This window comes from Rhinopithecus roxellana, chromosome 4, assembly GCF_007565055.1.
Source record: "Rhinopithecus roxellana isolate Shanxi Qingling chromosome 4, ASM756505v1, whole genome shotgun sequence".
In the NCBI taxonomy this organism is placed as follows: domain Eukaryota; kingdom Metazoa; phylum Chordata; class Mammalia; order Primates; family Cercopithecidae; genus Rhinopithecus; species Rhinopithecus roxellana.
The window spans coordinates 6,206,931-6,223,411 of NC_044552.1; the positions used below are offsets into that span (position 1 = coordinate 6,206,931).

General features: G+C 41.5%; 1 protein-coding gene across 7 annotated transcripts in view; it reads right to left on the reverse strand.

Annotated features, from left to right (window-relative positions):
* Window positions 1-898: 898 nt before the first annotated feature.
* Window positions 899-16,481, reverse strand: part of SIRT5 (sirtuin 5) — a 39,984-nt gene continuing 24,401 nt past the window's right edge. For 5 of the 7 annotated variants that reach the window (XM_030928060.1, XM_010376410.2, XM_010376412.2 and 2 more), the window contains exons 6-9: window positions 15,423-15,476; window positions 13,280-13,403; window positions 11,499-11,614; window positions 899-1,404 (exon numbers count right to left, since the gene is read on the reverse strand). In XM_030928060.1, the coding sequence (XP_030783920.1) occupies window positions 1,329-1,404; window positions 11,499-11,614; window positions 13,280-13,403; window positions 15,423-15,476 (370 nt within the window). In that variant the 3' untranslated portion in view covers window positions 899-1,328. The remainder of the gene's footprint in view (window positions 1,405-11,498; window positions 11,615-13,279; window positions 13,404-15,422; window positions 15,477-16,481) is intronic. The other 2 variants (XM_010376414.2, XM_010376413.2) reach the window with 1 other exon arrangement.

Here is a 16,481-nt window from a genome sequence, read left to right on the forward strand (position 1 = left end):
GGAGGTTGCTGCGGGGAGGGTGCTGAGTGAAAGTGCTATATAAACTGCACGCTTTTTATAAGTGGTTGCAGTTCTGTCCCGCCTGCTGCCACTGGACCACCCTGTAAGGTTCCCCAAATATACCCTATGTTTCCTTCACTGGCTCCACGCCTCTTCTTTGGCCCCTTGAACCTGGTGCCATCCCTACTGAAGTTAACAGAGGTCTGGCCCAACATAAGGGCATCATTTTTTAAAGTCCCATGGAAAAAACTCCCAACAGAGTTCAGTGTCTGGGAACGGTTGGCAGGTCCCACAGGAACCATATGCTTCTGCATTTGTGACGTTGAGAAACAGTCCACTGTTGACTCTTCCCCCTTCTAAGGGAGCCAGAGCTAAATTTTAGGCAGCTGTGTTTCTCCTGGGGGTTCACATATTTGCATCGTTCTTTCTTCTCATCATGATGTTCTACCTTGTTGGTACTATTCTCTTCCTTCTTTGCATGAGTTCCTGTTGTGAGCTGCCTCTTGTTCACTGAGGTAATGTAGCCAAATAAGGTTAAAAAGCCCCCAGTAAGCCTGGCGCGGTGGTTCATGCCTGTAATCCCAGCATTTTGGGAGGCCGAGGCGGGCGGATCACCTGAGGTTGGGAGTTCAAGACCAGCCTGACCAACATGGAGGAACCCCATCTCTACTAAAAATACAAAATTAGCCGGGCGTGGTGGTGCATGCCTGTAATCTCAGCTACTCAGCAGGCTGAGGCAGGAGAATCTCTTGAACCCGGGAGGTGGAGTTTGCAGTGAGCTGAGATCGCCCCATTGCACTCCAGCCTGGGCAACAAGAGTGAAACTCTGTCTCAAAAAAAAAAAAAAAAAAAGTCCCCCATAAAGCCATATCCTGGGGTAACATCTTTATATAATAAATTACCTACTATTGAGTGTGATTTTATTTTCCACTAAAACTTGTGCAAAAATCAGAATAGTAGGGTTTTTACCCCTCGACTTCTACCTTGCCCAAATAACAAAAATATGATCAGGATAACTATATTTTTTTAAGACAATCTAATTTACAAAATTTTCTCCTCCCAATAACCAACCATATACATCAAAGATATCTTACGTTTCAGTTCAGACCAAATAATATGCATTAACTTTCCAGTTCTGTGACTTTTGATGTGGGTGCTCTTTGCTACTTCTAAGCCCCCATCGCTTATCAACAGGTTGGATTCTAGCTAGGGAATCAGAGGCTATTTTTAGATTGTTCAATATTCAGCTCACCACCCATAAGACCATTTCTCCTCTGCATGTGGCCTAGTTCTTAGATACACTATAATTTCTTTCTTCCCCAGGACACTTAAGAAACAGTTTCATTTTCATGACGGGCAAGGGCTTCAGGAAGAGTCGTTCCACAGGGTCCCTGGAAATGAAACCTGAAAGAGAAGAAGCAAATACAGCAGTTATGAACTACGGGTTAGCAAAATGAATGCCCTCCTTCAGCAAGCACTTATTTCTTAAGTAATACCCAAAGTAAAACCCAAATTCTCATCAATATAGTATTAATTCGTATGCCCACTTCTTTCATCTAGTTTCTAACAACTGTAGTTACAACACTTCACTATGGGCTAGCCTCTGTGACTATGGGAATTTTGAGAAGCAAATGTCTAGAATTTATGTGCCATCAAGAAGAATTTTATTTCAAGGCGTAAGAGACATAATTACAAAGTGTATTTTGTTTGTTCTTTTCAAATCCTGAGAACCTGTGCAGGTAAAGTGTAGTTTGGGACTATACTGCCAAACTCATTGAAATTGTAAGTATAAAATATACATCTAAGTGTTATATATATATTTTATATACATACTTTTTTTCTTTGAGACGGAGTCTTGCTCTGTCGCCCAGGCTGGAGTGCAGTGGCGCGATCTCGGTTCACTGCAAGCTCCGCCTCCTGGGTTCACACCATTCTCCTGCCTCAGCCTCCCCAGTAGCTGGGACTACAGGCGGATTATTTGAGCCAGGAGTTTGAAGCTATGATTATACCACTGTACAGACTCCAGCCTGGGTGACAGAGGGAGCCCCCATCTCTTAAAAAAAATAATTCCCTTGTGCCCAGAGTTTAGGTGGCCCAGGTCTTTCAGTACTTACATCTATAACAAACACACACTGAGGATTACAACCGACATTGAAAAAGTAAAATGTAGCTTGGCTGGTCAAAATCTGCCCAGCAATTCTTTGGATCGGAATAAAAGACGCAGGTAAAGCCAGCTGCAAAGTTTACAGGAAACAATCTATTTTCCCCAAGGGTAAGCTGCGAAGTGTCTTAATTCCATTCTTTGAGTGACTACTGCTTTTGGATTTTGTTCCTTAATATTATAAACTATTGGAAACTTTGCTATTTGAAATTATAGCAGTAAAGAATGAAATATTCCTCTAGCCTTGGGGATCTAAGTCACTCTGATACTGAGAAGCAGCCTGGATTTCCAACCCGGGTGCAGAGCTCCAGATAAGGGATTTCTGGACACAACATTCCACATTGATCTAAACTTTGTATTACAGTTTCTGGGGAAGTGGGACCCTGGTCTACTTCGCCAGCCAGACATGATGTTGACCTCTTTACACTGTACAGCCCCGCTAGTTGCTTGAGTCTATCAAAAACTACTTCATTTAAATTTCACTTAAACTCCACCCTGCCCCCAATTGCTTTAATAACTCTACCTTTCCCTTGTTGGGAAACACACTTCTCAGTTCTACTGGGGTCTGGTCTTCCTCATTGCATTAAATCAGTAAACCTGATCTTGACAGAATACTGGTTTGTTTATGGTGAATAGAGGAGGATTAGGACAGAACAGGAGGAACTGTCTCCTTCCAACAATATGTAACACTCAGCCATTGATACATGGACCAATTCAAAATTTATGTCCCATTCATCTATTAAGGATGTATTTCCAGGCTGGGAGCGGTGGCTCATGCCTGTAACCCCAGCACTTGGGGAGGCCGAGGTGGGCAAATCACTTGAGGTCAGGAGTTTGAGACCAGCCTGGCCAATATGGTGAAACCCTGTCTCTACTAAAAATACAAAAATTAGCTGGGTGTCGTGGCAGGCACCTGTGATCCCAGCTACTCGGGAGGCTGAGGCAGAAGAATCGCTTGAATCCAGGAGGTGGAGGTTGCAGTGAGCTGAGACTGCACCCCTGTACTCCAGCCTGGGAATCAAGAGTAAAACTCCATCTTAAAAAAAAAAAAAAAAAAAAAGAATTTCCAATAACATTTTACTTGTTTAGAATTATTAATCTAAACTTATATATAGGTTTTGTTTTTACAATTATGCACTGCAGATTACTATAGTGATAATTCTATCTAGAAGTTTTTTAGTAAAACATTTTTTAACATTTTAAGGAAATTGAAAAAATTAAATAATTCATATGATATTTTGCTGTAGAAGTATAATAGGGTAGTGAGTAAAAGATTTTCTTTCTCTTTTTTTTTTAAGACAGAGTCTCACTCTGTCATCCAAGCTGGAGTGCAGTGGCACGATCTCGGCTCACTGCAACTTCTGCCTCCCAGGCTTTAGGAATTCTTCCACGTCAGCCTCCCGAGTAGCTGGGATTACAGTTGTGGACCACCACGCCTGGCTAATTTTTGTATTTTTAGTAGAGATGGGGTTTTGCCATGTTGGCCAGGCTGGTCCCGAACTCCTGGCCTCAAGTGATCCTCCCGCCTCAGCCTCCCAAAGGGCTGGGATTACAGGCATGAGCCATTGCACCTGGCCAGTAAAAGATTTTCATGCATACACACATATTATGTTAGTATAAATTCTGTAGTAGTGATAGAATGGAAATACAAGTTCAAAGAGAAAAGAAAAAATGTGAAATTTCCAATTGTTAAGGAAGGGCTGTATATTTATTTTGTAAATGGATTGGTGGTGTGCACCAGATAGTTATAACATTCAGATTGGACTGCATACATTTAAAACCATGATATGGTAGCTTTTATTTTAAAATGTCAGTGTTTTGGCCACGCTCAGTGGCTCACGCCTGTAATCCCAGCACTTTTGGGAGGTCGAGCTAGGCAGATTGCCTGATGTCAGTAGTTTTAGACCAGCCTGGGCAACGTGGTGAAAACCCATCTCTACTAAAAAAATACAAAAAATTAGCCGGGTGTGGTGGCGCACGCCTGTAGTCCTAGCTACTCAGGAGGCTGAGGCAGGAGAATTGCTTGAACCAGGGAGGCGGAGGTTGCAGTGAGTTGAGATCATGCCACTGCAGTCCAGCCTGGGCAACAGAGCCAGACTCTTGTCTCAAAAATAAATAAATAAATAAATAAAATGTCAGTGTTTCCAATGCACTTGGAATGACATCTCCAACTATAATATTTTTGATTTAAAAAACCTTAGATGTCAACTTGTAAAATGTGAAAGGCATACATGAACGTTGTTTGAAAGCCTCTTTTCTAGCACATCTGTGCACTTTGCCTGCCCCCACCAGTTGCAGGACAACCAAGACTACAGTGTTAGTTCCACATCTGCTCATGCCACTTTTATTGGTTAATGTAATCATCTCGCTGAATTTAAAATTATGTAATAAACTGCAAAAAATAGAGCTGTTAAAAGAGAGTTATTTCTAGGAAAACTAGCTGAATGGGAAAGACATACTGAGTCACTAAATATAATTCTGTTAAATTAGGTGTAGGTGTAAAAGACAGGGGAAGACAGCTTCACGTGTTTCTTTTCCTAAGTTCTTGCTCTCCTTTAAAAGAAAAAAAAAAAAAACAAAACAGACAAATATCAAAAAACAGAAGTTGTAATCCAGTGTTTGCCAAGGTTTCTTGATAAGAATCACCTGGGTCATTTGCCAGCTACATAAACAGGCATCTCCCCCTGGAAATTCTGATTCAGGAAGTCTAGGTGGGGGGCCTTGGGATCTGATTTTCCTGGTTGTCTGTTTTTGTTTTTGTTTTTTTTAATAAAATAAGGGCTGGAGTCATTCATATCTTCAGGGATATTTGGGGAACACGAGGAAGATTATGGATACGATTTATGTAAGAAAGGTGAGCTCCAATCAGCAGATCCCTACTCAAAACAAAAGGCCTTTAGCTCTATTCCAAAAAAAAAAAAAAAAGCAGGCCAAGTGCAGTGGCTTACGTCTGTAATCCCAGCACTTCGGGAGGCTGAGGCAGATGGATCACTTGAGGCCAGGAGTTTGAGACCTGTCTGTCCAACATGGTGAAATCCCGTCTCTACTAAAAATACAAAAATTAGCCAGGTGTGGTGGTGCACGCCTGTAATCCCAGCTACTCGGGAGGCTTAGGTGGGAGGATTGCTTGAGCCCGGGAGGCAAAGATTCCAGTAAACTGAGATTGTGCCACTGCACTCCAGCCTGGGCAACAGAGCAAGACTTTGTCTCAAAAAAGAAAAAAAAAGAAAAAGGAAATGAAGGTACATTTATGCTTTAAATCAAAATGTTTAAAGTATGTATATGCCCTTTTCTATTAGTCTTGTTTTCAGTGGCTTTTTGAATGAACAGACCAACTAAGCCCTGACTGCATAGACTAGGAGGGCTTCCCTACTCGCCCTTGACAGCATAGCCAGGGAGAGTGCTAGACTTCCCTAACACACACGGTCAACGATCACTTCAAAGCAGTGACCTCTTCACACCCTAGATAGGTAACTATATAACCACAACAATCGATAAAACTCTCTTACCTAACAATTCCTTAGACTTCTAAACTCCACCAGCAGATAGCTTGGGCGTCTTCCCTCCCCAGGGCCCCCAACTCCATTACTTTACTGCTCGCCTCTCCTGGGACTTCTTCCTCACTCCACTCCAGCCACACTGAGGGGCCTCTGCTCCAGGTGGTCCCACTGTCTGGAAAGGTCTTATCCCAGATCACCTCTTTGGCTGCCTCCTTCACCTCCTTGAAGTCTTTGCTCAAATCTCTTCTTAATGAGGTTTGCGGTCCACCCAATTGGATCCTGCAACCTGTCAGCCCAACCCCCTCACATACAACTCCATCTTTGCTTTGCGCGGTCTCTTAGCACCTGCTCACATGCTGTAGAATGTGCACCTTATGTTCACTGCTTACCTGTCTGCCTCCACCACTAGAATATAATCTTCCCTTGGTAGATTTTTGTTTTGTTTACTGCTATATCCTATCCTAAGCACTTAGAACAGTGTCTGGTACATAGTGGATACTTATAAATATTTGTAGACTTTGATTAAATTCCAATGTTTAGAGAAATTCAAAGATCGACAAGGCACAACATAGTGGCCGCAGGGCCCGGCGGGCAGAAGGTGCTTTGAAGGCCCTGCCTACCAGCTCCCTGCAGCGACAGTCCCATTTTTGCCTCAGCGAATGTAGAAATCCCAACAAGACAAATCCCAACAAAACGCCCCTTGGGGTTAACAGTCAAAACACTGAGGTTTAAATTCAAAAATGCCTAGGGTTTACTGGGATAGTCAGGGTTTATCAGAAATCATCCAATACAAGCATCAGGCATGGGGAAAATGACAAAACCAAAATTGGAACTAATTAACACCTTGAAAATATAAATACATTCCTGTGGGAGGAGAATTCTATGCCTTTGTCTCTGGATTAGAACTGGGGCAAAGAATCTGAACAACTTGTGCAAGGCGTAAGGTGTCTTGTGAGATCCAAATCCTTATCAAAATATAGGCAGCATTCTAGCCACCTATTTAGGTAACAAAGAAAATCAGGTTAAAAGTAGCAGGGAACATTATTCCTTTTTTTTTTTTCTCATTAACCTAGAGCAGGGGTTAGAAAACTTTTTCTGTAAAGGGCCACACAGGACAGATTTTAGGCTTTGCAGACCAGCCAGTCTCTCTCTGCTGCAACTATTCACCTCTGTCATCCTAGTGCAAAAGCAGCCACACACAATATACAAACATAGGGCCACAGCTGTGTTCCAATGAAACCTTATTTACAGATATAGGTGGTGGGCAAATTTGGCCTACAGGCAGTAGTTTGCTGACCCCTGACCTAGGGTAAAGTTCAACCAAAATCTGTTAAGCATGAGATATAAAATTCTGCCATTGTTAAGCTCTGTGTTTAAACAGTCCTCTCAGTTGCTCCAGGGTTGGTTTGTGCCTTTGAAAAATTGAGTAGGATGAGATGACTATCACCAGCATCTCTTCTAAACGTCAGCTTTCATGATGCCAAGAAAAACGCATTGCTGGCTTCACTGATCAGATGATAGTTCCTGTGATCAGTCTGGTTGATAAGGAGCTTGTCAAATTGATAAGAATTTCTAACTAGCAAGTAGCCTGTTTGTCAGAGACAATCATAGGTTTTCTTTTTTTTTTTTTTTTTTTGAGACGGAGTCTCGCTCTGTTGCCCAGGCTGGAGTGCAGTGGCCAGATCCCAGCTCACTGCAAGCTCCGCCTCCCGGGTTTACGCCATTCTCCTGCCTCAGCCTCCCGAGTAGCTGGGACTACAGGCGCCCGCCACCTCACCCGGCTAATTTTTTGTATGTTTTTTAGTAGAGACGGGGTTTCACCGTGTTAGCCAGGATGGTCTCGATCTCCTGACCTTGTGATCTGCCCGTCTCGGCCTCCCAAAGTGCTGGGATTACAGACTTGAGCCACTGCGCCCGGCCGACAATCATAGGTTTTCAAGACAATATGAAGCTGAAGAATTTTGGCTGAAGTAGCAGCTGAAACAGGCCTGTGGTTTTAGGAGGCTTGACTTGTGCAACGATATATATTACATGCCAAGAATCTCTTCTGAACTGGCAGGAAAAACCACCAAGTTCAGTTTCTTTCACATGAAGACACAGCCACCATATGCAAGGGATGCTGGGCCCCTGCTGGTCAGTCCATGGCACGGGAGGTGAGGGCCAACTCTAAACCTGGGTTGTGGAAATACTCCAGTTTTATTTTCTTCTTTTTCTCTATCTGCATTTTCTTGCTTTTCTACAATGATGATTTGTTTTAATTCTTTATAATAATTAGAGATGAGACAGAGATCAAATGACTGAAAAGAAACCGTATTAGAAGAGCCAAACTGGGGACATAGCTCATGTCCTGCTTCACAAAGTTCATCCTGTCCCACTCTCTGAGTTTTCTGATGGTCTTTCAAACAGACAGGAGGCTTGAACTACCTAGCTCTGGTATTACTACTCTTAGTCATGCTAAGTGGCCCAGCTGCTACACATAGGTGCCACAACACAAATCAGAGGGAGGCCTAATGTGCATTTTTCAGGAGATAAGTTAGAAGATAATTTAATTTTTTATATAACCGCTTTATTGAGATTTGATTCACATACAATCCACCTATTTCAAATATATAATTCAGTGGCTTTTAGTGTATTCACAGAATTATATGACCATCACCACAATAGACTTTAGAGCATTTATAACAACCTCAGAAAGTTGTTCTCATTAGCACCCACTCCCCATTCCTCCCTACTCCCAGCCAAAATCTTCTCCACTCATCTACTCCCACTCATCTACCTTCTCTCTATTGATCTGCCTATTCTGGATATTTCATATAAATGCAGTCATACCATATGTGGTCTTTTATGACTAGCTTCTTTCACTTAGCATAACATTTTCAAGGGTCATCCATGTAGTAGCATATATGGATACCTCATTCTTTTTATGGCTAAAATATAATCCATTGTACAAACATACCAAATTTTATTTATTCATCCTTCAGTCGATGGACGTTTGGGTTGTTTCCACTTTTTCCATGAACAAGTTGCTACAAATTTTTGTGTAGATGTATGATTTCATTTCTAGGACTATATACCAAGGAGTAGAATTGCTAGATCACATAGTAACTCTATATTTAACTGCCACATTGTTTTCTAAAATGACTGCCCCATTGTACATTCCCATCAGCCATGTATAAGGGTTCCAGTTTCTTCACCAACACTTGTGATTTTCCTTTATCTTAAAAATTATAGCCACGCTTGTAGCTGTGAAGTGATGATATTTCATTGTGGTTTTATGATATTGAACATCATTTCAGTATGCTTATTGGCCATGTGTATATATTTGGAGAAATGTCGTTTCAAATATTTTGACCTGGTTTTTAATTGGATTGTCTTTTTATTATTTATAGTTGTTAAGAGTTCTTTATATATCCTGGATGCAAATTCCTTATCAAATATCAAATATTAGACTTACAAATATTTTCTCCCATTCTATGGGTTGTCTTTTTACTTAATCGACGGTACCCATTGGAGTATAAAAGTTTTAAATTTTGATAAAGTCCAATTTATCCTTTTTCTTATGTTACTTGTACTTTTGGTGTCATATCTAAGAAAGCTTTAACTAACCCAAGGTTACAAAGATTTATTCCTACATTTTCTTTCGACACGTGATATTTTAGCTCTTACATTTAGGTCTATGATCCATCTTGGATTATTTTTTGTGTATGATGTGACGGAGGGGTCCAAGCTCATTCTTTTGCGTGTGGATATCCAGCACTATTTCTTGAAAAAGACTGTATTTCATCAAATGGTCTTGCCACTCTTCTCAAAGATCAACTGACCATGAATGTGAGGTTTTGTTTTATTGTTCTGTTTTGTTTTTTACTGGACTCTCAATTCTATTCCACTGATCCTATATATCTATCCTATGCCAGTGCCATACTGTCTTGATTACTGCAACTTTGTAGTAAGTTTTTTTTTTTTCTTTTGATGGAGTTTTGCTCTTGTTGCCCAGGCTGGAGTGCAATGGCACAATCTCGGCTCACCGCAACCTCCACCTCCTGGGTTCAAGTGATTCTCTTGCCTCAGCCTCCCAAGTAGCTAGGATTACAGGCATGTGCCACCATGCCCAGCTAATATGTAGTAAGTTTTGAAATTGGGAAGTATGAGTTCTCCAACTTCAGTTTTCATTTTGTTTTGGCTATTTTGGGTCACTTGCATTTTCATATGAATTTTAGAGTAATCTTTTCAATTAATTCCTGTAAAAAGCCAGTTGTGATTTTGATAAGGACTGAGTTGATTGAGCCCATAGATCAATTTGGGGAGCATTGCCATCTTAATCATATTAAGTTGTCCAATCCATGAACATTGGATATGTTTCCATTCATTTAGGCCTTCTTTATTTCTTTCAACAATGTTCTGTAGTTTTCAAAGTATAAGTTTAGCATAGGAGGCAATTTTTTTAAAAGGCTATCTTCTTAGTTCCTACTACTCACACACAAATGAAGAACTAGGGATCAAGAACACAGGCTGTAGCTGATCAAAAGGACACATGGAAAAGAAGAGGCCCAGGGCCAGTTCACTCACCTCAGGAGGGGCCTACTTAAGTGTCTGTGGCCCCTTTTCTTTTTTCCTATTTTTTTAAAATCCCAGCAAAGACTTGAAGAGTGGTTCCTATCCTAGCTGCACACTGGAATCACCTAGGAAGCTTATCAAAATGATGATGTCTGGGCTGCAACTCAGAGCGATGACACTGAAATTTCATGAAGTGGCCCCCAGGCATCAGTATTTTTAAAATATGCAGCCAAGGTTGGAAACTGCTGATTAAAGTAACGACAAGATGTTTCAATGAAGTTTTCTATTTTATTCATTTATAGTCATTTACTACTTATTTCTTTTTTATTTTTTTATTTTTTTTTATTTTTATTTTTTTGAGGCGGAGTCTCGCTCTGTCGCCCGGACTGGAGTGCAGTGGCCGGATCTCAGTTCACTGAAAGCTCCGCCTCCCGGGTTTACGCCATTCTCCTGCCTCAGCCTCCCGAGTAGCTGGGACTACAGGCGTCCGCCACCTCGCCCGGCTAGTTTTTGTATTTTTTAGTAGAGACGGGGTTTCACCATGTTAGCCAGGATGGTCTCGATCTCCTGACCTCGTGATCCGCCCGTCTCGGCCTCCCAAAGTGCTGGGATTACAGGCTTGAGCCACCGCACCCGGCCTACTTATTTCTATTCTAACTTATTCAAAATGAATTAACTAGATGGACAAGAATAAGGAGTAAAGGCAAAAAACAGTTGGAGTGAGAAAAAAGACAGAAGGGTGAAGACATAAAACAGACCCAGGAATAAGACTAAAAATGCATACTATGACAATCTACACTTCCCACCCAAACTTGAGAAGCAGGATCAGTGTCAAAATATGGCCACAGATACAGATAACCTTGGCGATTAGACCAAAGGGGAATCTGCCAGGTGGCCTCCCACTGAGAATGGCAGGGGATGAGGTTCTGCAAGGGCGTCTCCCAGGCTAACTTGCAGAGCATCTGGGTAACCTACAACTAAAGGCCATCGCTAAGTCTAGCTTAAAAATGTAAGGGAAAGCAAAGCCTAAGGAATCAAAGAAGAACTTTAAAAATGTGAACAAACAAAAGTCCCACAGCAAATGTTGTGTACAATGACAGAGCTACCCTACCTTAGTCTACAGTGAATGATTGTGTTCTTCCATAAAAGCAACTGCAGATCAAACAAAAAAACACAAACCCTGTGTCTTTTTTAAAAATTAGAGGAGTAGGTCAATTATGTTTAGGTGACCATGTCTGTACCTGCCTCCCACATCGCCCTCTCCCATCAGGGTATCCCAGTACCTGAATCTGTTCGTAGCTGGTGTGGTCTCCGTATTAAATTCAGCCACTGGCACACCCCTGGCAGCCACTTGTGGGGCAAACATGGCTGCTGGGTACACCACAGAGGAAGTGCCCACCTACAAGGCAAGCACACGGAGATGGACAAACAGCCACACGACAAGGAGAAGGAACATTTTTTCAGAAAACCTTACACAAACTCAGGTAGGTCTGTGGTTGCAGGTGTGAGAAAAGCCAAACAGGATGGGATAAAACAGGGTGTCCAAGGGATGAGGGAAAGTGAAGAAGTGTCCTTTGATCAATCACTAGAATCGACAAGAATATGTGACACGAAAAGGAGAGTTAACAAAAGAGTGACTTACAAGTGACTCAACATGTTTTGGGTGTAGTTCTGGTTTTGTTTCTGCTTTAAAGTTAAGCAAATGATCCATAACTTTTTAAAACATATTTTCTTTTTGTTAAAGGTAGAAAATACGAAGAAAAAACATACGTATCATCAATAATCTTACCCCAAGATAACCACTGTTAACATTTTCATGCATGTCCTCTTAGGTTCTCTCTCATAAATATTTCCTTATAAACATTCTTTATAGGGATGCGAAGAGCATGACTGTTTTGTAAACCAGCTTTCCTCATTTAACAATCCATCATCAACAGTGATACTATACTCGACATTGGAAAGCATTCTTTAAATACTGGCTAAATGAATACGCACCACAAGAAAGTGCTTCTGCTTTTAAAGACATGTCAAGAAAAATTTGAAATATGCATACAATCTGTCCAATTAATCCCACTTTTAGGAAATGTGTCTTAAAGAAATCATTTGAAGAGCATGCTAAGATTTCTATCTAAGGATATGTACGATATCATTGATTAAAATATCAAAATTTGAAATAGCCCAAATGTCTTACAGTAGAGAATTAGCTAAATATATCATTCCCTATCCATAGAAAACACCATACAGTCAATTGAAAGATGATATTGATTTAGATGTACTGCTATGGAATATGCTAAGTGAACTGCTGCGTGAATAAAGTAGTTTCAAAACAGAACATATGTCATGAAGTCAGTTTTGAATTTTAATTAATACATGTACATCTGCATAAGAAAAGGTTTAGACCAGAGGTGGGCAAACTTATTCTGCAATGGACCATACAGTATATTTTTCAGGCTCTGTGGCCATTCAGTCTCTGTCACAAGTACTCAACTCTGCCACTGTAGTTTGAAAGTAGGTCATAGTGTGTGGAAGAATGAGTGTGGCTGAGTTCCAATAAAACTTTATTTACAAAAACAGGTAGCAGGCCCAATTTGGCCTAAAGGCTGCTGTTTGCTCACTCCTGGTCTAGAAGAAAACATACTAAACTGCTAACAGTAACTATTTCTGATTAGTAGAACTATGGGCGATTTCCAATTTCCTCTTTATAATGTGATAATTTTTACATGTTCTCAATTACATTTAATCATAAGCACATATTATTTTAAAAACCAATAGCATGTTCTTTTCTTTTTTTTTTTTTTGCTGGAGTTGGGGGAGAAGGCTTTGAGATGCCCAAGACATGCATGGTTTCCTATTTTAATATAAATTCTTATTCATTGTTTCTCAGTTTTTCTATAGGATACCACAAAGACCTCTCAACATACATTTTAAGGAAAAGAAGAAAGGGAGGGAGGAGAGAAGGCGGGAAGGAAAGAAGCAAGGGAGGGAGGAAGGAAAAGAGGAGAGGGGGAAGGAAAAAATAACAAACTCCGGTCCTGTCTTGGAGTTAGGGAAAGCCGTGACCCACCACTAGACATAAATCACAGTGGGCGAGCTCTTTGTCAACCTCCTCCAGAATGGCAGGATCCAGGTTTTCTCCAAACCACACGACGTGAGGGCGCAGCAAGCCTCCGCAGCCTGCCTCTTCACACCTGGAAGAACGGGATCCTTGAGCCAACCCCGAGCAAAGTCTGCCCACTGGACCGGAGGGAGGCCAGGGGCTACCCCAAACCCAGTACGTCCAGATGGTTCACCTCTGATGCCTCTTATTCCCTACACCCTCCTCCCAGCCTATATAAACTTGCCTTGCATGTGAATGCATGTGAAACATCAGGTTTAACGGTCCTTTTTTTTTTTTTTTTTTTTTTTTGAGACGGAGTCTCGCTGTGTAGCCCAGGCTGGAGTGCAGAGGCGTGGTCTCGGCTCACTGCAAGCTCCGCCTCCCGGGTTCAAGCGATTCTCCTGCCTCAGCCTCCCGAGTAGCTGGGACTACAGGCGCGTGCGACCACACCGGGCTAATTTTTGTATTTTTAGTAGAGACAGGGTTTCACTATGTTGGCCAGGCTGGTCTCGAACTCCTGACCGCATGATATGCCTGCCTCGGCCTCCCAAAATGCTGGGATGGCAGGCCTGAGCCACCGCGCCCTGCTGAACTGTCCTCGTTTTTTATCTTGTCTCTATGTACTTGATGTGCTGACACATTGTTTCAGCTAAGCTTTCCCGGTTCCTTCATTATGCTCACACTTGTGCTCACAGCCACCCAGACCTGGGAGTCATACTGGACTCAGATTTGCCTCCCACCCTAAGCATCCCCTAATTTCATCGATGACCTTTCATGTGCTCTCAGGTTCACGTCTCTCTGGCCCCGTATGTAGTCAGCTTTCCTGAATCCATTACTAAAAATCTCTTTCTTTCACTCCCTCCTTCCTCAGGGTCACCTTCTACACACCTCCTAAAATCATCCCTCAAGCACCCTTTTCATCATAGTAATCTCCTGCATCATAGAAGTCCTCCAGGTCTCCCTATTCCTTCAGAAGAAAACTTTAATATTTAGCAATTAAAACCCTCATAAGGAAAATTAAAAAGGTTCTGTGGTTAAATAAGTCAGTAAAGCATTAACATACATTTTATAACCACTTTTTAGAAGGCAGCAATGTGGAATAAATGCTCTGAAAAGTCCTGCAGTAGAGCAAACATATTTTAACTTTGTTTAGTCTAACGTTTCTGTATTTGAGTGCCTAACATGTTTTTTTCAAGTAATGTCTCTCAACGTAACGTTAAATTAATGTTCTATGAAACACTTTTAGAAGTGCTGTTTCATTTTACCTTAAAAACACTCTAATCCATCCAGGCGCGGTGGCTTATGCCTGTAATCCCAGCATGTTGGGAGGCCGAGGCGGGTGGATCACCTGAGGTCAAGAGCTCGAGATCAGCCTGGCCAACATGGCAAAACCTCGTCTCTACTGAAAACACAAAAAATAGCGAGGTGTGGTGGCAGGCGCCTGTAATCCCAGCTACTGGGGAGGCTGAGGCAGGAGAATCACTTGAGCCCAGGAGGCGGAGATGACAGTGAGCCAAGATCGCGCCACTGCACTCCAGCCTGGGTAACAGAGTGAGATTCCATCTCAAAAAACAACAACAACAACAACAAAAAACCCACAACAAAAAAACCTCTGATCCAATTACAGATTATAGAAGTGCTGTTTTAATGTCTGGTTTGAAAAATTGGCATAAAAATCTTCCTTTTTTTTTTTTTTAATCTATGAACATTCTGTTTGGTCCTGTAACCTCTCCTGTTCAGGTCCTTTCATTGCCTCCTTAACCATGGATTAATAATGCCAGTGATGTTATTTGACCAGTTACAGGTCAGCCCATATGCTTTCTGTACACTGGGTAACCACCTGTCACACAACAGCTTCAGAAACTTTCCCGACCTCAAATGATCCCGCCAGAACACAAAGCAACAAGGGGTTGGAAAGAAATCATTCTTTTCATCCTGATCTGCTTCATCCTTTGTCCTTTCAGGTTTGGTCTCAGAGGTCAAGTCTGGTTTTTACATTTGTGCATTTGATTTAAGAGGCATCTTCCCAAATACATGCTTAGATTGCGATGTCTATTTTTTTTTTTTTTGTAACCTGGAACACTAGTACAAATCAGAGTTTTTTACCCACCGGGGAAGTTTCTCAACTGGGATGCTGGCATCTTGAGTTCCAGGTTCTGGAGCACTGAAGTAAATAATAGTAGAAAAGAAAGACTGTTATCGGCATAATAAAAAATAAAGAAACAACATAACTCAGTTTGTATATTTGCCTGGTAGTATGTGGTATAAAACTCCTAATTAATACATGCTCACTTGGAAGGGCATTAGAAGGAAGGACCCCAAGCCATTAATTACCAGTGGTACTGGGCATAGTGGCTCATGCCTATAATCCCAGCATTTGGTGAGGCCAGAGTGGGAGGACTGCTTGAGGCCAGAAGATCAAGACCAGCCTGCGCAATATAGTGAGACTGCATTTCTACCAGAAATACAAAAATTAGCTCAGTGTGATGGTGCGTGCCTATAGTCCTAGCTACTCGGGAGGCTAAGGCAGGAGGATTGCTTGAGCTCAGGAGTTGGAGGCTGCAGTAAGGTGTGATTGTGCCACTGTACTCCAGCCTGGGAAACAGAGCAAGACTCTGTCTCAGTAAAAAAAAAAAAAAAAAAAAATCACCAGTGGTTGTACTGCCAGTGAGAGAATTCGTGTGTGGGGAGGGCTGGAGTAGCTGGGTGTGCTAAGAGGGAACTTCATGTTTACCTTTATACATCATCATCATTTGTATCCTCTACAATGACATTATACATTCCTTATATAACTTATACTGTTTTGAAATGGAATTTTCCTCAATATTGTGTCTACCCTCAAATGTTTTCCTCATTGTAAAAATAGTGCATGTTCATCATAGAAATGTAGGAAAATTCAGAAAGATATAAAGAAGAAATTAAAAATTACCCATAATCCCTCTACTCCTAATATTCCTTGTTAATATTTTGTTATATTTTCTTCTGGTCTTTTAACTATATGCAGATATACAAACTCATGTGTGTAGAAATTCAGGATCATGTGGTTTTCACTTAACACTGTGAGTTGTGAGCAAAATATTTCTTTTATCACAAGGCTATATATATATATATTTTTTTTTTTTTGAGACAGGGTCTCCCTGTCACCCAGGCTGTAGTGCGGTGGCATGAT